We start from the raw sequence: 24,040 nt of genomic DNA, 5'->3' as shown, positions 1-24,040 counted from the left end.
CCTGTAATGCCTTCATTGATTCCTGAAGAGATCTTATCACCTCACCCATAGATCTCTGAATAGCCAATCTTTCCTTTTGAACTGTTCTAAAGACAACGCCCAAAACAGCACCTACCAGAAACAGTCCTAAACCAAGGACAAACATCAGGAGGGAATAATCCCCATATAACTCAACCAGGGGTGTCATCCCCTTTGCCGCAATCATTAACCCAGCTCAGGTTAATGTCTTTCTCCCCCTTAACCCTCTGAGGGTCTGCTTGACTCTCCCCTGGAAAACCTTTCAACAGGTCCAGGTACCAGAGAACCTTTCAACAGGTCCAGACCACACCAGGAAACGTTTCAACAGGTCTGATGTGCCCGGGTCACACCGAGAGGAGAAAAATTCTCACTATAATTTTACAGCGAGGGGACAGTCACCATTTGACTCGCCCTCGGTATCAGTTTTAGACTACACCGATTACTCCACCACATCCAAAGGATCCTGCTGACTACGCCAAAAATGTTACGACCCGCCCCAGGAAAAGGGGAGGGGGGGTAACTCAGGTTTTTAATCAATACTTCCCTTGGGGTGGATTAAAGCGAAACGACACTAAATAATCGGTGTCTGGAAACATATATTGCCAAAATTTATTTTAACAATTTTGCATCATCAGGTAAGCCAGCGTTTTGGGTGTTGTCATATAACGATGCAACATAAAGATAACCTTTGGGGGGGGGAAATGCACAGGGGAGAGAAAACAGGATAAGAGTAAAGAAAAGATGAGAATGAAAAAGAAATGTATATAGTCACCGCCCACTGGATCCCGCGATGCAGCTTGGCAACCTTGAGAGCGATGGTCACTCACTGAAGTCAGCAATGCAGCTTGGCAACCTTGAGAGCAGTGGTCACTCAGTGGATCCAGGAATGTAGCTTGGTAATCTTGAGAGCGGTGGTCTTGATCCGCAGGCGGTGGGGGAGAAGGAAAAACCCCCACACTCCAAGGAGCTGTGAGTTATTATATCCATGATCAGTGTCACGGGCCATGTCTCAAGCCTCCAGCCTCTCCCTGGGCTTGCACAGAGCTTCCGGGTCTGGCCTGGTTCCCGCCTTTTTAAGATTGGCAGAGAGGGGGGGTGGGCCCAGCTGCCCATCTGAGGTATCTTCTTGCCTTTTTAGGGTCCAACTGTCCATCTGAGGTATCTTCTTGCCTTTTTAGGGTTCAACACCTTCAGCTCTGAAGGGAGGGATGGGCCCAACTGCCCATCAGAGGCATAATGCAGAAGTCAAAAGCCTGCAAAAGTCCCTTGGCAATCCTAGAATGCATAAATCATTAACTATTTCAGTCTCTGACAGGTACCAACTCTTTTTCTCTGTTGTTCTGAGGTTGAGCATTCTGTGCATTCTGAGACTATAAACAAAAGTAGTGATGTTCCTGCACTATCCTTTGGCTGCAGTGAGTATACTATGCTCTCAAAAAGACTAGGCTACTAGGGGTAGCTAGTAGCTAATCTGTGGCAAAATTGGGCCAGTAGCACTTATCCTTTAGTAAGCAGTTATTTTTGGTCATTTGGGAGGATTTTGAGAGGTGAATGCCAGAAAGAAGGCATTTCTTGGTAAAGATTGCTCTTTTCCTTATAACCAAAGTTTGCAAATGTCTTTATGGAGCTCTTAGTCATGTTGCAAAATGCTGCTGCTGCTGTAAGCTTCAGCATTTTTGCTTTGACCTGGCTTGTCCCACTGCAGAACTCTGGGCCCAGCTTAGAGTGAGTATTTTGAGAATAGCTGGGAAATGCAATAAAGCAGAAGTAAAGCCCTTGTCAACATGAACAAATAGAATTGAAATAGTGAGGGAAGAAGGAACTATGAAATATTTGTGCTGTAATTACAGCTGCCTCAATAGTAAGGATTCTTCAAATATTTATTAAATAATTAGGGTGGAGGCTGTGGGAGAGGAAGGGAGGAAAAAGTATTTTGCTGTGGCTCTGCTTCTGCAAGTTGTTTTTGAGGATTTTTTCCTGTTTGTTGTTGTACTGATAACGGGAGGTTTGAAAGCCTGCCCTCTGGAGATCTGGTTTGCCGAGGATTTCTGCATTTGGCTTATGAGAAGGCAGCTATTTTCTAAATCTTAGTCTCATGATATTAACTGTTTCTTATGCTGTTTTCTTTTGTTAGCCATTTTTTAGTATCTTGCATAAGTGCCCTCCAGTTGGCTGGGCTACCTCTGTGGGTAATGGAAATATTTCAGCTGTCAAGTGCAAGTGTTTTGTCCCTTGGATGTTGTTGCCTTGGATGCTCTGTAATAGTCTAATATGTTGACCTTTTTCTGTTTCGTTAGGACTACATGTGGTATTTCTTTCAGAAGTTTAAAGTTACTACTGCTGGCAGCTATCTCTGGGTTAGAACTGGTTTTTGGTAAAGCATTGTAGAATAAATGTTGCTAAACAAACACAGCTACTTCAGGTGTCAGATGTGAAAGGGATGGCTTGCTGCTTATTATCATTGCAGAACATAAAATTCATTTTGCAAAGCTAGACGAGGAAAAGAAGGTTCATAAAATCAAAGGCCTTACTTAAAAAATAAAGTAACTATTTAAGAAATGGAGAACAAAATTAGTGTGCATTTTGATAAAACAGGACTTCATCACCCATTTCACATGCAATAAACTGCTCTCTCATACATTTTGAAATGGATTTGTGTGAAAATGGTTGTCTTCAACCAGTATGGCTGGAAGGATGCTGAAACACTGAAGTGTCCATGTTTTCCTCACACCTTCAGTGATACTTTTTTGTTTCACAAATCTTTTGGGGTTTTGGTGTAACTTACAGTTGAATTACTTCTTTTAAAGTGCTCATTTTTCTTTTTATTTCCTAGGTCAACTGTACAAGCTAGAAGGGCTGAAAACCATTGCTGTCACAACCAACGGGATCAACTTAACCAGACTTCTGCCCCGACTGAAGGAGGCAGGACTGAATGCCATTAACATTAGCCTGGATACTTTGGTCCCAGCTAAATTTGAGTTCATTGTCCGAAGGAAAGGTACAAACTTATCCTCTAAGGCAACTGTGTTAATACCTGCAAGAATGTTCCGAGTTGTCTGGTGTATCTTTCACACTCAGTTACATCAGGAGGGGAGCGAATTGCTATCCTTCTGGGGCTAGGAAAAGTAGTCTATAGTAGCTTACTCAATAATGACTCTTTTCCTTCTTTCTACAATGCTTAGGCAGGTAGAGCCCCTTCAGTTGGAGCTGGTGAAGTAGAAGATGTTCAACTCACCAGAGTCAGTGGGACTGTGACTACAGCAGCCAATAGTAGCTGGCACTGTGACTGGTTAGTCATAGATCTCAAGAGGACTCTCCAAATCTTGTGTTGGTCTTGTGTGCTGCCCTTCTTTCATACTGCTCACAAAACCAGATATTCCTCCTATAGCAGCTGGGGACTAAGATGCCCCAAGAACTGAACTTCTCGTCATGAGTAGTGGCCTGTTCTGGAAGTTATATTTGGGTGTGCTAGCAGTGGTCTCACTTGTGGTTAGTTATGTTCCCTATCTCCACTACTTTTTAATAGGGATAAACATAAACCATGCCTGAGGTAATCTGAGGAGGGCTGCTAGCTTTGTAACTTCTCTCCAACTGAGCAAGGAATTCCACACGAAGTTTCAAAAATGCTTGGATTTGCCCACTCTTACAGATTCTTGTCCAGTCTTACAGATTCTTGCTTAAATGAATCCTAAAGCTCATCATGGAGTTCAGCTTCATGGTTGGGCTATCTTCCGAACTAAAACTGGTAGGATCTTCTGTCATTCTCTTTCAGTCCTGTAATGTAACTTCGGTGGTCTGTGAACTAATTCAGACAAAACCTCTAAGTAGCCACCAGATGGTGCAACAGCCTAAGACAGATGTAGGGATGTAGAAAACCTGGAATGCTGTGAGAAGTAATGTCAACATTTGAATCACTGCTATCAAATCGAAGTTCTGCTGGCAGGTGCAGAAAGGCTCTCTCTAGGAGCACTACTTCAGGTTTCTATATCATGATGCAGAAATCTGTTCCTGTCATAAATCTGACTGGAGCATTACCCTTCCAGCATAAGCTGTTGCATTAATCTGGTTGTTTCAAGGCAGAATTGGCCCCCAGAGTGGTATCTGGGAGTATCTAATCACAAGCAGGTGTTGACTATGCTCTTTCCTTCTGCTCTCTGCATTTGAATATTACCTAGTTTGTGACATTCATTAGAAACAAGCCCTTTTGCTACTGAAGGGGCAAACCTGAGCCTCCAGCTCCTGAATTATAAGGCCATAGCTCTTCATATCTGATTGGAAGCTGCTAGGAATGTGCTGGTTATAAAGTAAACTGAAAGTTATTAGGGGATGTGGGTAATTTTTATTTGTATAAATGTTCTCTTCCTCTCTATCTCCCTTAAATAAAAAGGATCTTTAACAACAAAGAGAGAAATTGTTCAACTGAACAGCATAGAGAATGAACAGGGAAGTTTCTATTACTCAATATTTTTAAAGAGGAGAATATAGTCTCCAAATTATACTTTTTTTTTGGAATTGGAGATCAGGTAAAAATAGTAACACTGAGTAATGGGGTTTTTTTCTTTTCTTTTGTTAGGGTTAAGGGCTGAAATGATGTAAAAATACTTTTTTATTGTTTGGGGTTTTTTAAATTATTATTATTGAGGGTTTTTATTTAATAGGAGATTTCCAAGTATGGAATGAGCAGAGAATAAAGTGCCTGTCCTACTGTGCTACCCTGTCTCCTGTGGCAGTTCCAGAGGCAACAAGATATAGCTCTGTTAAGGTGAGAGGGATTTCTGGTCTTGGACTCCTACAGGCTGGTAACTTCTCTGGAAAGTAAAGGTGTCATCTGATTATGGAGCTTATCAGGAGCTCAAGAAAATTTGAATCAGTTTTTCCGCTCCACTGGAAAGTCATTCTAGGCTTTTAAGAAAACATTGAAAATATGTATCTTTGGTGCAAGTGCCCTGCATTACATCTGCTCTTACTTCGAAATAGTTGGGATAGAGGAAATGACTGAGATCACCAGAGATTTCAGTGATGTCTGAAAGCCCATTAGAGGACCATAATGTTCCTACTTCTTCCCATCTACCACATTCTAAGGAATAAACAAATGAAAAGTGCTTGCTTCCAGGTAGCCAGTCTAACATGTTTCATAGACTGTGCCTTCTTTTTTTGTTCAGTACAAGGAAAATGAGATCATATTGTACTGTAATTGTATCCTTAAACGTTGGCCTGAAGTCTTTCTTGTTTTAAGGATTAAATGGTGGGAGGTGTTGTTCCACATAGGATTGTTCTGGATGGGTCTAAGGTTCTCTGTCCTTCAAAGTTGGCTAAAGTTTTGATTTCAGAAGAAATCTAATATGATGAAAATATTGAAATGTTTCATTGGGCAGAAGAGGAGAAAGGTTGTCATTTTGAAATATCGAACAAAAACTAGGCAAACTTCTGCAACTTGACAACGTTTCCCAACACAATGACATCTAGTATTCATTTCTGCTCTAATATTTTGAAATATTTTGATTTTATTCTTTTTGTTGTTCCATTGCCACACAAAGACTTTGATTCAGAAGGGATGTTTCAATAAGCATGGCAATACAAGCAAACTAACAGCTTTTCATAGAGAAAAAACAGAAAGCATTAACATGAAAATAGGAAATGCAATAACAGATTTTTAATTTTTTACTGTAACAGGTTTTTGTTTTAAATAATCACCCTGCCCCAAAAATATTTTAGTGGAAATAAGTTCATAGTTGTTATTCAGAACAGCTAGATTTTTTGTTTGCTTGTAGAGATTTTTGAGAGTTTTTCTAAACCACACTCATGTGCTAGCATGGCAGGAGGTAAGAGGCAGACCTGGGAAGGTCAGAGTTAGATGCATTGCAAGATGTAATCCTGTTCAATACCTCTGCAGTGAGCTGAGCCCAAGCATGAGAGGTTTCAAACATGTGGAGGTTTTGATCTGTGGCTTTCCAGTGGTTGCTTCTGGCCTTTTTAGTTATGTTCAGTTTCACCTTTCTGCAATCCTGAGGTTACATGTAAGATTTTCTGAGTAGTTGGAGAGACTTTTGATCCCATTCGTGGCTCTGGATTGTGCTTACAGCAGTGTATCATTATGTCTGTTGCCACATTCTGCCTGCAAACTTGCTTAATTGGAATGAGATCTACCACAGGTGCTGCAAACTTCCTGGGCACATGCACAAGTAGGTAATGATTGAGAAGGGTGACAAGTCGTAACTTCAAACAGTTGCTTGCAAGAGTTACTTCACTGTCTTCTCTGTGCTCTTCACCTCTCTTTTTGCAGCCAGGACTAGCATTAGGACTGGCTTATAAAACGATCATATCTTCTGCTTTTCTGTGCCCACGCTTTATAATGTCTTTACCAGCCAGAGAGCAGTTAAGTGAAATATTTGTCTCTCTCCTTTTTTTTTCCCTGACTTTAAACTCATCTAATATTAAGTATGCACAGAATACTGTTGAGTTATTGCCTATTTCTGCTAAATATCTACAGACTAAGGAACGTATGATCTCTTCACTAGAGAATCTGAGTCTCCAGTAGATAATAGATAGGGAAAGGTGGGTGATGGACCTATGCAGAAAAACATATGACTAGGAACAGCGCAGGGATGGTCAACACAAACTTCTGGAACATTTTGCCCTTTTACTAGCATGTGTAAAATATTTTGCTGTTGAAGACTGCAGCTTTGGAAGAAGGAGCGTAGTCTCATGCAGTGTCTGGTCTCTCATACCTGAGTTTCATGTGCAGAATGGGAACGGAACTTAGTCTAGAACCTGACAGGGTAGAAGAGACATTCACAAACTCGGTGCTGACACCCACTGTGCAGCCAGAGCTCAGTAGTTTGCTGTCTTGTTCTTGCTACTATTCACTTTTGTCCTCTACCACTTGGTGAGTGTGTCATGGAAGGAATAATATGTCAAGTCTAAAATTATATTTTTGTGAAAGGTCTTAACTACACAAAGTTGACAGAAGGGGTGGTTTGAATGAGATAATTAAGAGGCTTTCCTAAAGGACTTTGGAATTTCAAAACTGCATTGTTGCTTTATTTTTCTTCCAACTTTAAGAGGTAAATGTAGGGGCAAAGATACTTGCCCTGAGTCAAATATATTTTTTGTGTCTGAGAGAAGCTGAAAGGTGTAGGCCACCAAACGGTAGGATGAAGCTAGGCACTTCATTCCTTGATGTTACTGTAGTTTTTGACCTCTTTCATTTGTTTTTGAGGATCAGAGGCCAACTGAATTTCTTTCCTAAATGCTCTAATCCCTGCCATGTTTTGCTCACTAATTTCCCATGTTTAGTCATAAAATGATGATCCTGTAAAGTGTTGCTTGTGATCTTCAGACTAATGGATAATCAGTAGCTTTGGGAAGCCAATTACATCTGTAGCCAGGGTTGAACAGGGAATGAAGGGGCTTTTGTTTGTTCCTAAACCCATTCCACTCCACATGCACTTTATAAAAATCTTCTTAAAATTCACTTAGCAATATTGCTATCTGATTCAGAACAGTGAGATTCTGCCATTGCAGCAAAGACATGAGCCATTACTATAAAATAAACATTAATTTATTATTCTTTCTTCATTGCGTCTGGAAGTAGTTCATAAATTCTTTCCACTTCCTTTAAGAAGAACGTAACAGAAGGAAAGTTTAGGGGGAAAGCTGGGGAAGTGGAGAATGTATTATGCTAATAATACATGGATATCCAAAGATGCAAAAAACTGTACAAATATTGTTGATTACTCAAATACCAGTTAAATACTGATCTTGGTGACGTGAGCACAGTAACAGTGGTAGCTTTGGGGGTTGTGAGGGTGGGGTGTATATATAATAGAAGTCTACTTATTTGCAGCTCTTCCTACTTGCAGCCCTGTCTGCTGAATCAGATCGGTTTTATGTGTCATCTCTTTGTCTTCTACTTAATAAACTCCTTTTGCATTCTGGTTTTAAACAAGGAAAATTATTTTTCATTCTTTTTGTATTTTAGGCTTTCACAAGGTAATGGAAGGAATCCACAAAGCCACTGAACTTGGCTATCGTCCTGTTAAGGTAAAGCCAGAGTTTATTTTCTCTGAAACTGTTATGTTTTACCATACATACAGTTCACCTGATGAGGAATTTATTACATTCCACCCCATTAATAATTTTTTGTAAAACTGAAGAAAAATTTAGTAGATTGAAGATCACACCAAGAAGTAACAAGGAAAACTTATCTCCTTGTGCAGCTGAGGGTACAGGTTCATACTGCCTCAGCCTATTGATTGCCTTGCAGCAGGCTACAGGATGGTTCTGCTCTGTATTTGCCTCCTCCTACCCTCTCTATTGAATTGACACTGACCCAGCTGTGAACCTGGCCAGGGGAGTTAACAGGCAGGAATTACCCTGCAAAAAGAGATTTTCTCCTGGTTTATCTCCTTTAGCTTCTTACAGCAGACTATTATGAGTGCCCATGTGAGAGCAAGGGAAAGTGAGTCCTCCTTTGAGAGTGCAGGTAGACCAATTTCACTGTAACATGAAACCCCACCCTAAGTCAGCTGTTTGCAGGTCTGCAGCTCAGGGTCCCTTCAGTTTCCCGAGTGCTTTGGAAATTCTATTATGTGTAAGTGGTTTAGGCTATAGAGCTGTGAAAAACATTTGAAATTAAACTTGGTTTTAGGCTTTTCTGAAAGCACTTAAGTACTGTGATGCAGGGTGTTTGGACATACAAGGCTGCCTTGCTAACAGAAGTGTTAGCAACTCCACAGCTATCTGTTGTTCTTCAGATAAAACAGAGGATCTGAGGCTCCAAAGTAAATATTGTTTATGAGGAATGTGTGAAAAACTCAGTGTTAACCTCATTTTTGGTGGAAGAACTAGTCATCCTGCAGCCTATGGCTATAGAGTATGCTGTGAACACTTCCCAGTTCAGGGAATTTGCCTATGATCTGCCATAAAGAGTGTTATAGAAGGTAACTTGCCATTTCTTTTATGGAAGCCATACAGTGTAGGAGTGGGGAGTGGCGTTGTCCTTTTAAACAGTAAAAGCTGCCATAACTTAGGTAGTTAAGACAATGCTTGTGTTGCCTAGCTTTTTTATTAGTTTTCCATTTAGCAAGGCAACTTTAACAACTTTAATTAGGTTGGAGAAAAAGTTTGACTAGTTAGGCAGAAATTATCATCCATGCCATTACAATCCTGCCAATTTCTCTCATCATTTTTATTTAAAAAAAAATAAATTATTTCTATCTATGTTGCCTTCCGCAAGCACTGTGAAACCTTGTGTAAGTGGGAAGTACTCTGCTCACTAATTTCAGGTGTCTGTTTTACCTGCAGGTAAACTGTGTGGTGATGCGAGGCTTGAATGAGGATGAACTGCTGGACTTTGTGGATTTCACAAAGGACCTGCCCCTTGATGTGCGGTTCATAGAATACATGCCCTTTGATGGTAAGTGCTCCTGCTTTGAGATTCTTCATGGTGTGGAGTGTGCCTTGGGCAGAGGTGAATCTGGTTGGTGGTTATTCACCCCATGGACTTGTCTCTGGAAGTTTTGTGAAGCTCTTTTGGGGAATTAGGAATTGCCAGAAGTTTTATCTTTTGCAGCTTATCTTCTTCCCTGAGCTGGAGAACAATTAGTAGCAGGATTAGTTGGGGCTGGGACACCTACAGGGAAAAATGAGATTTGTGGAGAATGTGAAGGTGGTTCTCTGCTAATTAAAAAAAAAAAAGCCACAGTCTAAAGTTACACTGATTTTGTTAATTCTAGGCAATAAGTGGAACTTCAAGAAGATGGTGAGCTACAAAGAAATGCTTGATACAATTAAACAGCGATGGCCTGAATTGGAGAGATTACCCTGTGAAACTTCCAGCACAGCCAAGGTGGAGTTGGACAAAGAACACATGAAACATGCCCCCATTCTTTCCCTGCCCCAGATCCCCAAATTCTCCCAAGTTCAGCGTTGATCTGGGGTTTTAGTCAGACTGCCTGCATGTGGTTTGACACTCAATAAATGCTAGTCATAGTTTTTACCTTTACAAATACAATGTGTTTCCTAGATGCCTTGGTCAGATATAAAGAATTGCCAGGCCTATATCCTGTATTTACACCTTTTGAAATTTTTGTCTGTCTATGACTGCACATTAACATGGCTGATGAAAGAGCTGTTCAGTGAAATAACGAATGCTTTAGAGTGTATAGTGTCACATGGATGATTTCTAGCTCATGGCTGCTGCCTGAGTGTTAGGCTGCCTACTGGCATCACCTGTTAGTTGATAACTACAAGTACAAACATTTAACAAGTTTGGAAATTTCCAGAAACAGGGCGGAATAGACTGGAACCCCTGATGAAATTGATTTTTTGTTTCTTTCATATGACTTTAGAACTGAAGAAAATCTGTATTAAAAATGTCTTCCAGTCTTTGGACAAGTGGAGCTTTAAAAATTAAGAATCTATATTTGATTCTTCTTTTTTTCTCCTCTTGATTTCTTTAGAGTTATAAGGTGCCACATTTCCAGGGACAAATCAGCTTTATCACCTCCATGTCAGAGCACTTCTGTGGATCCTGCAATCGGCTGAGGATAACAGCAGATGGGAACCTAAAAGTTGGTAGTGAAACAGGACTCTCTTTGCTTTCATGCAGTGAAAATAGTGTTGAAATGGATCCCATAAAAGTAGCTGGGATGTAAAGACACAGAATTATTACCAGCTAATTCCTGTTTATTTATCCTGTATATATTCTTGTTCCATGTTGTCAAGCTGTTAGGGAGATGTTACATCACTTTTTTTTGGTTTCTCTGTTTTGCTACCATAGTTAACTTCAGTTGTAAAACATGGTTGCAAGACCAGTAAATATAAACATTTATTCTAATCTTTGATTCAAAATCATCTTAAACATGTGACAAGCAGATGATTTCCCATTAAAAAAGGATCCAAGCAGCTGTGAGGGCTTGGCTTTTGCGTTCCACAAGGATCATGTCTTGTTTCCCAAACATCTTGCAACTCTTCTCCTTCAAGAGCAGCCTGTACATTTGCTCAACGATTGTAGAAAGGGGAGGATAACCATTTCCTGCCACGTTGAAACTGGCAGTTTCTGGGGGAAAATTAAAGTTTTCAATTAAAAATTGGCACTTATGTATTGTCACCTGATATTGACAACAGCTGTGCTGCTGCTGAATGTCAGATGACCGAGGCAGCCTGGAGGCCCAATGAGCTTAGGTTGCATAAACATCCCAGGCGGTCTGTGTGTGCACGTGAGGAGAGATAAAGAAAACAATCTCCATAAATGTTCTCTTCAATAGGGTACGCCTCTTCAAAGCTCTTGACTCTGAGGCTAGTACAAAATACTTGTAAAAGTAATTTGTTTTAATCTTTCTCATTTCTTGGCTTCTGTTTCCTTGGGTTGGCTGCAGGTGTGCCTTTTTGGGAATTCAGAAGTGTCCTTGAGGGATCACCTACGGTCTGGTGCCTCAGAGGAAGAGTTGGTTCAAATCATTGGAGCAGCAGTGGGCAGAAAAAAGAAACAGCATGCTGGTATGTTTGTTGTAACTGAGAAATAACAACAGTGACTAGGGAAAAAAATGTCCTGGTACTCATAACCTTCCATGGGAGTTAGAATCCAGACTGTCTAAAAGACTTTGACTTTTGTCCTCAAAATGATGCTCATGAAGACAACAGCAAAGTGTAAAGCTAAGTAGTTGTACTGGATCACTTTATTTCTTAAAATTAGTTTGCAGTAAAAGAAGTGCTAAAGCTAAATTGGGCTGTTGATCCAAGTATGCAGAAGTTTGTAGGCACTCATGTAGTACTCTGCAGAAGGTACACAAGGTCCATGATGATGCAGTCACATTCTCAGGCCATATTAGTCTTCTCTGAATTTATATTAGTATAAACAGTCACATCTTGAACCTAACTGTATTTTTGTAATCTGGCTGCAGCTGGGAATGCTGACCTCTTGTACATGAACTGGCTTTATCATCATGGATTAGTCCCCTTTACACTGAAAACATGCTTTGGCCCTTTTTTTTTCTTGCACATTCTGACAGATTAATAACAGTTGTTTTTCCCCTTTTTTCATAACGTGTAAAACAAATTTAAAGGTAGCCTTTAAATCTGAATGTCAACTAACTTGAAAAGTACATTGGTCTGATAAAATAGTGCCTTGTAAACACAAGGGAAGGGGTGGAGGGCTTGGTTCCTTTAGTTTTAGACCATTTATTTATGAATTTCTGATTTGGGAAAGCAGGGGTTGAGTGGGGAAGAGTGTATTAAGGGCATTTTGCCATCAGCAGCATTTACCTGACACTGTCTTCCAGTTTTTGTTAATCTTAGTGTTGTCCCTGGGACCTTCTGTGACTGAACTTCTTTGAACTGGAACACTTATTAGCAACTTCTCTGTTGAACTAGTACAGTCAAATACTATTGTTGAGAAACAAGATAGTCTCAAGTTCTTTGAATTCTATAGTAGGTAGACTGTAGTTCACATTATGGAAAGCTTTCTGGGAAAGGGTTCTACGGTGTGATAGACCCATAGCAGCTGGATGCCTGGAGACTCTGGCAACTATGGTTTTAAATAATACCAGACTAGATTCCCCTCTTCCAGTTCCCTTAGCTTCATTGAGCTTTGTTTTTCCTAGCATGCAGGTTGCACTGTGAAGAGTAGAAAACTAAATATGTAAACCAGATGCATGACTTAACAACTAAAAACCCAGGATTTTTATGTGTTCCTTATTTTATTTCTAGGCATGTTTAACATTTCCCAGATGAAAAACCGGCCAATGATCCTGATTGGTGGGTGACAAATCAGTACGTAAAAAACATACAATGATTTTGTTCGGTTTCTGTCTTTGGGGAAGCAGAATAGATTAGGCTTCTAAGTCTATCTTGTGTTTGATTCTGGCTTAGGTTTAGGCAAAGAAATGGGCTTCTTAAAAGGCAGTTGTGGTTAACGTGCTGAAGTGAGAGAGAAGGAAAGGTTTAATGTCCTTACCAAGCCTTATCCAGTCTTCTAATTGACAGCACTGGTTTTGTTTTCTCAAATTATGAAAGTTCGTTACATTTTCCAAAGGGATAATTAGCTTTCCTACATTATTTCCTATCATCTTCCTTTGTACTTCACAAGAATAGTATAGTAACTTATAAGACAGTTTGGGGTGAATTTTGACCATACTGCCACATAGATATAAAGGATGCAGGATGGACTTTTATCCCTCAATAAAGAAATTCAACTTTGATTATAATATAGAGCCAGCAACATGACAGAAGTGCAAGTGTTCCCGCCTCATTACTTCATTACTTCAGAATCTGAACTATGGGGCTTTGTTCTTTTGAAATTACCTCTTACTACTGTAAAGTCTCAAAATATAACCGTGAAACCCCTGTGGACCAAGAGCTTTTCTGCTCCTTCTTGTATCTCTTGAAGATGTTTGCTAACTCTCCCTTCTGCCTGAAGTTCTGTTTATGAGTGATGTAGCACTGCTGAGGTTCTCTTAGTGATTTTTTTATAACTCCTTCGGTGTGATTTTTACCTCCTCCATGCCTATGTTTCCCTGTTTGGTAAGATAGCTGTCTTCCTAAAGACCTTAAGAAATGGTTACAGGAGTTAGCGCTGTGAGATTAATTGCAAGATGTTCTGTTGTTCCTTATCAGTAAGGGGCAAAAAACCCAAAAGCAGCAAGGGTGGAAGAGATGAATATTATGTTTCAAATCCAAACTCTCATCCTCCCACTGATGTTTAGGAGTAGGTTAACTGCTGGGCAGCTTAAAACACAGGTTTTAAAAAAGTACCCTTGGGTACTTTTCTTCACTGGGAATATATTTCACTTGGTGCCTCCCTTTAAAGGGCCATCATTTTCCATGTTGAGTGATGCAAGATTGTCTCTGAGTTGGCTTTTGCTCTTTTGATTTGGCCACTGCTGCATTGTGTTCCAGGAAAATGGGAAGGAGAACGCTTTCTTTCAAGTGTTTGCTGCATTAGCAGAAAAATTCTGGTTTTCTTAAGATGAAAAATACTATATTATACTTTTGACAGCTCTCTGGGTCCTACATAATTTTTCAAGATGCCTTTAGAAGTTTTCCCACGCTCCAAAGTTAGCATTCATAGCAATGTTTGGATGTCTACAGATCAGATCGATCCCATTTCCTTCTGAAAAGTGCTTTAACATTGTCTGACATACACTGAAAGAGGCAGCCTGTCCAGGTCTTTCTCCCTCAACTGTTCCATATCCCTTAGAGACTGACTGCTGGCAGTCACCGCATCAATGAAGAGACTGGAGATGAGTGGAGAGTATCCCACTGTGACACATGGGGAATAATTAGGAGATTTCCTAATTGTGTTTTGAATTACTTACAAACTTCAAATAATACTGGCGTGCAAGCAGTCAGTGGGGGAGTGTGTAGATGGAATTAATTTAATGAAATTTAGTGAATGCTGTGGAAATCACTAATTGGTTTTGCTAGGCCCAGTAAGCCAAACCTGGCATCTTCCCTGCACTGCTGTTGTCTGATCCTTTGCTATATGGTTTGTATCCTATTTCCCTTAACCAAAATATTCCTTTTGGCAGGTTGCTCTCCTGATGGGTTTACTTCTGTTATGGGAATTTCCTCATTAATTTAAGTACCTCCTGCCTTCTTTTCTACCCCGGGATTGTGCTAGTTGGAAGCTAACAATTAAACTTCAGGTGCAGTAATAGAATATAAGGAGATGGAATTTGTCAGATGGTTTTGGTATAATGTTATATAGAAAACCATTATCTGTGTTTTTGTAGGTATGTGAGCAGTTTGGGTGAAAATAGACATGACTAGGTACAACTTCAAGAAGTGTAGGTTGTTAGAAAAAGTGAAGATGCTTTGCATGTATTACTGCCTATTGCCGTCTGTTTACTTATCACTCTCCTTGAGCAAACAGTGCTTCTCTTCCCTGCTCCAACCCACGTGTGCTTACCCTGTGGAAGGAAGTCCTTGTCTGCCTTTGCAGTTCAGCTTCTTCTGACGACAAGATGCCTTGCCAGCAGTTTAGCTTCAGCTTTAAAGTTAATCGGGGAATCCAGAAGTACTTTTCATTCAGAATTTTTAAGGGAATATTAAGGTTAGGTCCCACTATGAAGAGAAAGGGAAAGAAAGGAGCAATAAGCAAAATTTTCTGTGCTTTTCTAAAGCAGAGCAATGTTACACTCAGTCCATTTATGTCCATTTAATCCCATTACTCTGAAGGTAAATACATTACCTCCAAACTCACAGAAATCTTAATTTTAGTGGATAAGCCATCACCTGTAGAACAAAAAGGGCCTTTGTCTGAACTAAAATTATTGCAGTGATTAACAAAAAAAAATTAAATGAATGGCGGATTTAACCTTCAGAAATGGGTACTTTGACTATTTGGAGGGTACTCTGGATGAAAAAGTCCTAAGCACATTAGTCTTGTTTTGGCAGAGGTTAAAAAGAGATTGGTTGGTTTGTTCTTAAAAAAGGAGGGGGACAGGGGGAACAACCAGAACCTTATCCATGCTATGTCTGGCATGTGGACAGTCCAAGGCAATACCTGTAGGTCTGGGCAGCAGAGGTAGCTCAGCAATGTGCAGAGGGGTCAGGAAGCTATTTTGATGCACCTGTGGATAGGCTGAAAAGGGGGTCCCCAAATACCAGAGCTACCAAAGAAGGTTATTGAGCAAAATTCCTAATTCCGTGTTTCTCAGAACAGAGAGAGCAGGAGCTTCAGAAAAAGAGAAACATGCTTATCAATGAGGCTGTTTAAATGGAGTTTAGCCACTTACCTCTATACTGCTTTCTTTACTTCCAGAACATTTTATTCACTTTTATGTGAAAAAGACTCCTTCTGTCTTCACATTTGGCATTTAGCCCAGTACAAATGCCAAAACCAAGGGATTAAACGGTGAAAAGGGGCAGGAGGGCCTACTACCTCTCTGCCAGCTAGGAGCTCTGCCAGCTCAACTTGGAAAATACTTCTGAGTAGATTTAAAGTCTATCTGTCAATGAGGGGAGTATGGTTTTCCCAGTGCTTAAACTTCAGCTGTCATTAACGTGTTAAGAACTGGCAGCAATGAGAGGTTCCCGTCACCCTCTGAGCTTGTAGACAGTGCAGTTGCAGATGCAGTGCTTCTGGTCCCTGCTGTCCTGAAGTGCTGGCATGACCCTTCCCTGCAGAAGGAGATGAAAGGCGGAAGTGCAGCTGCCTGTGCTGGGAGGGAGGTGTTTGGAAAGGCAGAGTTGAGAAGCTGAATGTAAGAATTTCCTATTAATGCTGCCAGGCTTTCGAAAGAAGTCTGGTACTATGATGATCTCAAACGATGCTGTGACTCACTTTTCTTCAGAAGTGATGTTCCTATAAGGTTTCTGGGTGTTGTTTCTCAAAAGGTGTTAATACTTTTTGAAAGTAAATTGTTTCTTCTTGTCAGGGACCTTGAAATGAGTGTTTTGAGTCCTGAGGACTGTAGTAGCAAACTAGGAAATGCAGGAACTAACTGATGAGAGAGAAGAGAAAGACCTTGAGGAAAAAAGTAGATGTTTGCAGGCTTATTGAGGTTTTTACATTACAGGAAGTCCCAAGCAGTGCTCTGACAGGGTTCTCACAGACAGCTTAGCTTTCCAGTTAGTAAGATGTATTCTCATGTTACTTTTTGGTGTTTTTCCCCAGAGCCTGCAGTGACGTCATTCCCACTATGCCAAGATGCCCTACAGAATCCCTCAAATTCAAAACAGTGGGGCCACACATTTAGCCATTGGCTGACTTTGAGAGCAAGTTTACCCAAACAAAAGGGGAAAGCATTAATGAAAAATAAGCTTACAGGACAACTTTTCCTGCCAAGATCTCACCCAGAGCAACAGTGGCACATAACAACAGGAATTCTACAAACCCAGCTCAGAGGCTACTGTGTCTTCCAGAAGGACCCAAGCTCCACATGTGATACAAAGTGCCTTGACACTTCTCCTGTTGGCCAAGTTTCCGTGGACTGTCAGTCCAAAGAGGCAAGTTCAGCATCGGAATTCTATACCATGGATTTGGGATCTTGCACCAAGGTACCTCGTGCCTCTGACAACTTGACTCATACTGATGAGGAAGGACGGGCCACAATGGTTGATGTTGGAGGGAAGCCAGATTCCAGAAGAAGTGCTGTTGCTGGTGCTGTGGTCCTGCTGGGTGAGAAGGCATTTGGGATGGTGAGGCAAAACCAGGTGAAGAAAGGGGATGTGCTGGCAGTAGCCCAGATTGCAGGAATTCAGGGAGCCAAGCTGACCAGCCAGTTGATCCCGTTGTGTCACAACATCCCGCTCTACCATGTTGAGGTGTCTCTGAGCCTGGATGAGGCTAGATATGCAGTGGTGATTCGCAGCTCCTGTCAGACCTGGGGGAGGACAGGTGTGGAGATGGAAGCTCTGACAGCTGCCACCCTGGCTGCCCTGACGGTGTATGACATGTGCAAAGCAGTTACTCATGACATTGTCATCAAAGACGTGAAGTTGCTTAGTAAGACAGGTGGGCAGAGGGGAGACTTCTCAAGGGTCTAGGTAATATCCAGATACGTCCAGCCCTCCAAATGACCACTGCTCATGTTCAGCCTCTTACAGAACTACTTTTTCTCAGCTGGTAGGCTTGGAGACATCAGCAGGTGTACAGTACAGCAACCCCATGACTCCACCATTGCCTTACTCTGTCAGCTTACTGCTGGGTGACCAGTTAAGCCACTTATCCCAGTTAAAAACCATATGTGTTTTCTAGAGGACAAACTTCTCTACTCTGCAAATACCTCCATTTCAGTGTCCTCACAATGAGCTTGAGAAAAGATTTGCGGTTATACCACAGAGGTTTTTGGTTTGGGTTTTGGTGGTTTTTTTTTCCTTTGTGCTGTGAAATACTGACACCTGCTGTAATCACACCATGCAACTGTGAGCTCTGGAAATGAAGCAAGTGCTGATAGTGCTGTTATTTGGCAACTATTTTTAAGTCAAGGATTAAGATTTCAGAATTGTGCCTGTTCTCCTGACCTCCTTGGTTGAATTTAGAAGGTGGCAGTGAGAAGAACATAGCTGAGGAACCTCACCATACAGCAGAGATTATAACCATGGAACAGTCAGGGTCAGGTGGCAGCTCCCATCCCTTTGCATTGCTACTGCTTCCCTTCACAGAATCAAAAGATCTCAGAATGGCTAAGATTGGAAGGAGCCACAGTGGATCATCTGATCCAACCTCCCTGCTCAGGCAGGGTCATCCTAGAGCACATTGCACAGGACTGCATCCAGAATGCAGTATCTTCAGCAAGGAAGCTTCTACAACCTCTCTGGGCAATCTGTTCCAGTGCATGGTCACCTGCATAGTAAAGAAGTTCTTCTTCATAGTCAGGTGGAACTTCCTGTGCATCAGTTTCTCTCTGTTGCCACTTATTCTATTCAGCATCACCAAGAACAGCCTGGCTTCATCTTCTTGGCACTACCCCCTTCCAATACTTATAGACATTGATGAGATCCTCTCTGTTGCCTCTTCTGGAGGCTGAACAGACCCAGCCTTTCCTTTTAAGAGAGATACCTGGATGTGGGAAATATCCATGTATGAATTTCAAAAGAACAAAGAATATGGCAGCTGCCAGTTCTCTGCCTTGAACTCTCTGTAAAACATGATGCAGAAACAGGAATTCTAGGTTTGAAAGCATTATTTTGCTGATCTGAAAGACATGTTTTACAACATTAGAAGCATGTTCTGGCATTTTGTCCTTAGCACTGGAATACATTGATGCCCTGCATTTGCATGCTTAAGGGCTTAATTGTGTTATGCACAGAAGTAGGTATCAGCTCTCCCTGACTTTAGAAAGAGATGTCACACCAAACCCTAGAAGACTCCAAATTTTTTAATTCTACGGTGCAGTTCCTAGTAACCAGCAACCTGCATAGTCCTGACAGATAAAGCAAAGTTAATACTAGTAGCCACTTGAAAGAGTAAGGTAATTGCTTTTGCCTTGGCCGGAGTGTTTTCCTGCATGTTTCTCTGATTTGCTTTCATGAAGTCTTCTGGCCTTGGAGCACTTGAGTGTCCCCATAAATACAGCAGTGGCCACTGTCATGTAACATTAAACAGTTTTGATAATTGACTGTCCTAGATAAGAAATTACTCAACATTCTTGTTAATACTGATACATCCTTTTCAGATGTTAATTTAAGTGCTTTAAACAGGGTGTTACTAGTTTACTACTTCTTATGGGTTATGTGAAGTTGCATATGATTCGGGGTGCTTCCTCTCCATATGCACAGAGTTGAAGATAGCTCTAATAAGGTCAAAGACTCTACAAAAAAAGGGCATCTTAAGCTTTGCAAGTAGCTGCTTCTCATGAAATAAGGTTAAATTACTGTGAGCATTATTAAAGCACATACCACACTGCCACACCCATCGTGCTCACTTAAAGTAAGCACAGGTCTAAGATGAGGAGGCAATAGGTTTTACTACAAATCCTTTACAAATCTCATACACTAGCTACCACAAAAGGCATTTTTTCCATTGCAGGTGAATTAATTTGATTCTTCATTCATTTTCACTGGGAGATAAGGCACATACAGTGGCAGACATAGCAGCTATAGCTGAAAGGGAAAGGAGTCTGGAAAACTTGATGCCAAAATTCCATGAACATTTGTACACCTGCATTCAGTGTTACAGTCGTGAATCCCTTGATATCACTCTGCTTCTCAGGAGTGTACCTAGCACTGCCATACTGAGCACCAACAATTTCTCCCTGATCCTGCAAATACAAGAGACTGTGTTTATCTGTGGAATTGCTGTGCCGATAGCACAAAAGTTTCCTTAGCTCAGCATGGAAACAAATTGCCAGGAAAAGGAAGCATGTGTGTAACCTGTTAACTCATTTACACAAGCACTTACCTGCCCTCACCATACACAAAGCACCCAAACTTTCACCCAGTCTCTAGAAAATTTTGAAAGTGAAAAGGAAACTAGATGTACTCAGTAGTAATAAACTGATGCTTTAGGCACATGATTCTCTAGCTGCTGCTAAGTTTGCTGTCATGCTGTATAGCTCACACAAAGGACTCAGGACCATACAAGGGACTACTGAAGCACACACATGACCACCAAGCACATCTTGCTACTTACGCACATTTCACTACTTTGTTGGTTTGAGAGTGGCTGGAAGTGTAGGGCAAACTGACTTTGGTGCCATTTTATGCTCATGTTACATTATCAAGTCTTTAAACTATGCACATTTATAGGTAATGAACCAAGCATAAGTCAACAGAACATTTTGTGAGAGAAATGAGTTGAGAGCACTGTATGTTTCAGTGGTCCTGGGTGGGCCATGGTGTAATATATGTTGATGAACTGACTACTTTTCGGAGGCTTGCTTTTTTTTGTCCACTGTATTTTTAATAAATACTAGTTGTAATGGAGTATGTTTTGCATTACTTTGAATACCCTTTTTATTCAGTCAAGGGAACATCTATGTTTTAACCCACAAGCTTTTATGAACAGTTACCTTGGGACAAGCAACAAGACAGACTTTACAAGTTGCAATAACTAGTCAGCAATTAGCAAGGGATTGGTCACAATAACTTATTAATATAAAAAAATCTGGGTTTTTTGTTGCTGTTGAGTGAAACTCATCACAATCTGGCTGTTCTTAAACTGTGTAATCTTGTGGGTTTAGCATCATAATTTATCATCTCTTGTCATTATCCCAGCTTCTGCCACAAGCCTGTTCTGAGTCAGTGGCTGTGTGTAACAGCACTGCTTTTTGTTGCAGAGGAGCATAAGGAGCTGGTGCCTCCAGAGTTCTTCCTCTTAGTCTGAGTGACTGCACACTGAAACCAAGGTCTGGGGAAGTGCCTGTATAAAAGGCTGTTCCTCCTGTATCATGAATAAGTTTTAAGGGAAATTCCCCTTCTGAACCATCTGCTTCTGAACCATCAGCTTCCAAAAAAGCTCTCACGTCTCCTGCTACCAAGAAGGCATGTTCCTACCTGAGGAAGACCAGTCCATTGAGCTGTTCACAGTAACCACCCACAGGGCTCTGCAAGAAGGCAGAGATGGCAGCTGTACTCCCAAAGGGTCTCTTTTTCCAAGTACAGCCGTGGCACTTGGGGACGTGGTTTAGTAGTGGACTTGGCAGTATTAGGTTAATAGTTGGATTCGATGATCTTAGAGGTCCTTTCCAACCTAAGTGACTCTATGATTCCAAATGCTGCCAATCTTGAAATGAGAGCGCAAAGCTTTACATGGTTTTTCTAGGAGCTGCTTCCTAATTTGGAACCAGGTTTTTGAAGATTTATCCAGAAGGAACACAGTAAAGCACCAAGCCCACCACCTCCTCCTGAAGGGTGCCATAAGCGCACAAGTTGCACTTCTGTGCACATCAAACAAAACTCAAATGCAAATACTGCAGATCGTGGCAACCCTCACAGTGCACATGCAGTAGAGCTCTTACCTGCTAGAAACTCTCGCCCCAGCTCACACTCCATTTGTGTGTTACTGTCTCTTCACTGTGAATCCAGCCTGCGTCCTTTGAGGCAGCTCGGCCTATCTTTCCTTCATGGCGACTTCCTGATGCTACTTACCCCACCCTCAGATTGTCCTGTTAAAGATGGGATGCAACAGGGCTGGTCACTAAGAATTCTTAAAGAGATTAAAGCTATGTCAAAGAGAATAGTGCTTTCAGAAAGTGCTGAGAGAAGAAGAGTGGGGCATGGAGGGAAGACATGACTTGAAATACCTCAGGGAGGGACCTCTTCTTTTCTTCTGAATGGGAACCACTCAAAACTGCATTCTAAAAGCAACAACAGCTGAGCACTAAAAAGGGGAATGAATTTTTTTAGCTACTCTAAGCCACTGGTGACCTGCAATAACTCCTGTAAGTTGCTGACGTTACTCAGCTTTACGTGGGATTTGACTGAACAGAATCTGGCCCTTTGGTCTGCCCCTTCCTTGGCGCTTTGCTAGTTCTCAGCTCCTCACTTTGCTAGCTCTCAGCTCCTCCTTGCTGCCTCAGCAGCAGTCAGGCAGGCCTGTAACAGCTGAAAAATGGCTGCTGCATCGTGTGTGCTTTGGCCAAGACAGAACTGCTAATTAGTTAACTGGAAACACAGTTCCCTCCACTTACCAGAGCCTCACTCCAAGAAAAGCTTAGTGTTTCAGGGAACCTAAAATCAGTTGGAGGAGTCGCAGTGGGCTGACCAGGTTTTCAGTTTTTTGAGACTTCAAATTAAAGCCTCAACTTAGGTCTCAAAACCAGTAGATGTGAGGAGCACTGCAAAGTCATGACAATTGCAGGCAACCCCCTGACATGCATGGCATAGTCCCCAGGAAGGCACAGCATGGAGCATCTGAATCCTTTGTCACAGGCTAGGCCTGAGAAGGGCTTTGGGTGAACTCAGTGCACCCTGTCATAACAGCAGGGGCACAACAAGCTTAAACGGTACTAGCTGAGACACAAATCCAGCTGTCTCTACCTTTCCCTGTCCCTCCATGCTGGCAGTGCCATGTTTAGAAAACTTTCAGTTTAGCATCTCTATTTTTACACTTATCCTCTTTGCTCCTTTGGGGAGTAAAGGGTACCCAAAATAGTAGCAGTGAAGTGCAGCTGAGTGCAAGTTCACCAGAAGGCATGGGATGGATGCTCTGAGACACTGCTGAGCTTTGCTCAAAGTGGAGCAGCACAACCAACCAGCCATTGCTCAGCTCCGTGTGCGCAACCCAACTGGAATGGCATGGCCATGGCCATCAGGCAAGCTGCCTACTGTCCCTGGCTCTCCATCCATCTACGCAACAGTTACTCCATGGAGCAAAGCTCCACACTTCATGATTGGTTTGCTTCCAGAACCCCAGATTAGCAACAGAGACAATTGCTTCATCAATGACTCCATCAACAGAGAGGACATAATCTCAAATTCTGGAAAGTCTGCTCAAAATCAGAAACTCTCAGTACTACTAAACTCTTCCTGCATGAATTTAGTCTTTAAATGCAACAGAAGCACTCTTTTCTATACCCATGATACTTTCAGGGTGGGCAGCTGAAAGGATGCAAGGCCAGCAAAAGCAGTGTTTGCGTTTGCAAAGTCAAGGGCAGCTTGGCTGCAGTGTCAGAGGAGGTAGGGGAGGAAGAGGAGGAGACAGCAGGAGGTCTGGGCAACTGTAAAGCTCTATTAGTATTATGCTTGGAAAATAACACATGCTATCAGATGTATGCCGCTGCATTGGTAATGCCCTGGGCCAGTTACCTGCTGGTGCACGTTGTGGCAAAGCTCCGTCAACATCAGCAGAGCTGCACAGTGTCACACCAAGCAGAGACTGGGCCAGCACCATCTGCTGCTGGGGGCTGGCAGAGAGGGGTTTCAGCTGCTCAGTCTGACCTGAACTTAGGTTTCCTTATCAGGGTAATTTCGCGACTCAAGGGTCCCCATGTTCACGGTTCCAGCGAGGCTGGAATTGCTGTTGTTTGAGGCAGTGTGTGGAGCTACACCACCCATTCATCCCTCTCTCCCTTCATCCCCTCTCCAGCTGCCACCCACATTCTCCACACTTCAGAGAGCTGCACTTCCCCACCCTGTGCCTGAAACTGAATGGAAATGTTTTAGCTCTATGTGGCTCACTTGGCTTCTGCAGATCAACCCCTGGGGGCCATCCTCATCCCAGATCCAAGAAATGAGCTGAGGGAAGGGAATAATTTCTGCTGCCCCTGAAGCCTCATCTCTCCTATTGCAGCTGGCAGCTCAGAAGTCTCCATCCTGCCAAGACTGAATCTTATTTGAGATCAGTGGAAAAGACAAGCTGCTGCCAGGGCCGCCCTGATCCTGGGCTTGTAGAGAACACTGGCAGAGCTCACCCAGCCTCACATGAGATGGCCTTCACTAGGGTTTGCAAAAAATAAAATTCCCTCCGTGCTGTGGTATCAGTGGAAGCAGCAGGCTGAAGGCAAGGAGAGTAGATGGCTTAGCTAGGTAGTTTGCAGAGGAGTAGGCAAAACCACACCACGTGGAAAATCCTCCCATCCCTGCAGCCTGCTGGGAAGGGAAGCCACTAGCAAGGCTGAGGGGTAGCTGGAAA

The 24,040-nt window shown here is 42.0% G+C and overlaps 1 protein-coding gene across 5 annotated transcripts in view; it reads left to right on the top strand.

The window, feature by feature from the left end:
- The window catches only part of MOCS1 (molybdenum cofactor synthesis 1), a 32,972-nt gene extending 12,581 nt beyond the window's left edge, over window positions 1–20,391 (top strand). Inside the window, exons 1-9 of one of the 5 annotated variants that reach the window (XM_027681796.1) lie at window positions 2,904–3,016; window positions 4,677–4,780; window positions 8,000–8,061; window positions 9,325–9,436; window positions 9,756–9,868; window positions 10,482–10,592; window positions 11,400–11,520; window positions 12,730–12,777; window positions 16,640–20,391. In XM_027681796.1, the coding sequence (XP_027537597.1) occupies window positions 8,014–8,061; window positions 9,325–9,436; window positions 9,756–9,868; window positions 10,482–10,592; window positions 11,400–11,520; window positions 12,730–12,777; window positions 16,640–17,511 (1,425 nt within the window). In that variant the 5' untranslated portion in view covers window positions 2,904–3,016; window positions 4,677–4,780; window positions 8,000–8,013 and the 3' untranslated portion in view covers window positions 17,512–20,391. Of the gene's footprint in view, window positions 1–2,851; window positions 3,017–4,676; window positions 4,781–7,999; window positions 8,062–9,324; window positions 9,437–9,755; window positions 9,869–10,481; window positions 10,593–11,399; window positions 11,521–12,729; window positions 12,793–16,639 lie in introns of those variants that run through there. The other 4 variants (XM_027681797.1, XM_027681800.1, XM_027681798.1 and 1 more) reach the window with 4 other exon arrangements.
- The last annotated feature ends 3,649 nt before the right edge of the window (window positions 20,392–24,040 follow it).

The sequence above is a fragment of the Neopelma chrysocephalum genome, unplaced genomic scaffold (assembly GCF_003984885.1).
Source record: "Neopelma chrysocephalum unplaced genomic scaffold, ASM398488v2 Primary Assembly neopelma1_61b, whole genome shotgun sequence".
Taxonomy (NCBI): Eukaryota; Metazoa; Chordata; class Aves; order Passeriformes; family Pipridae; genus Neopelma; species Neopelma chrysocephalum.
This window is presented reverse-complemented; position numbering and strand designations above follow the sequence as displayed.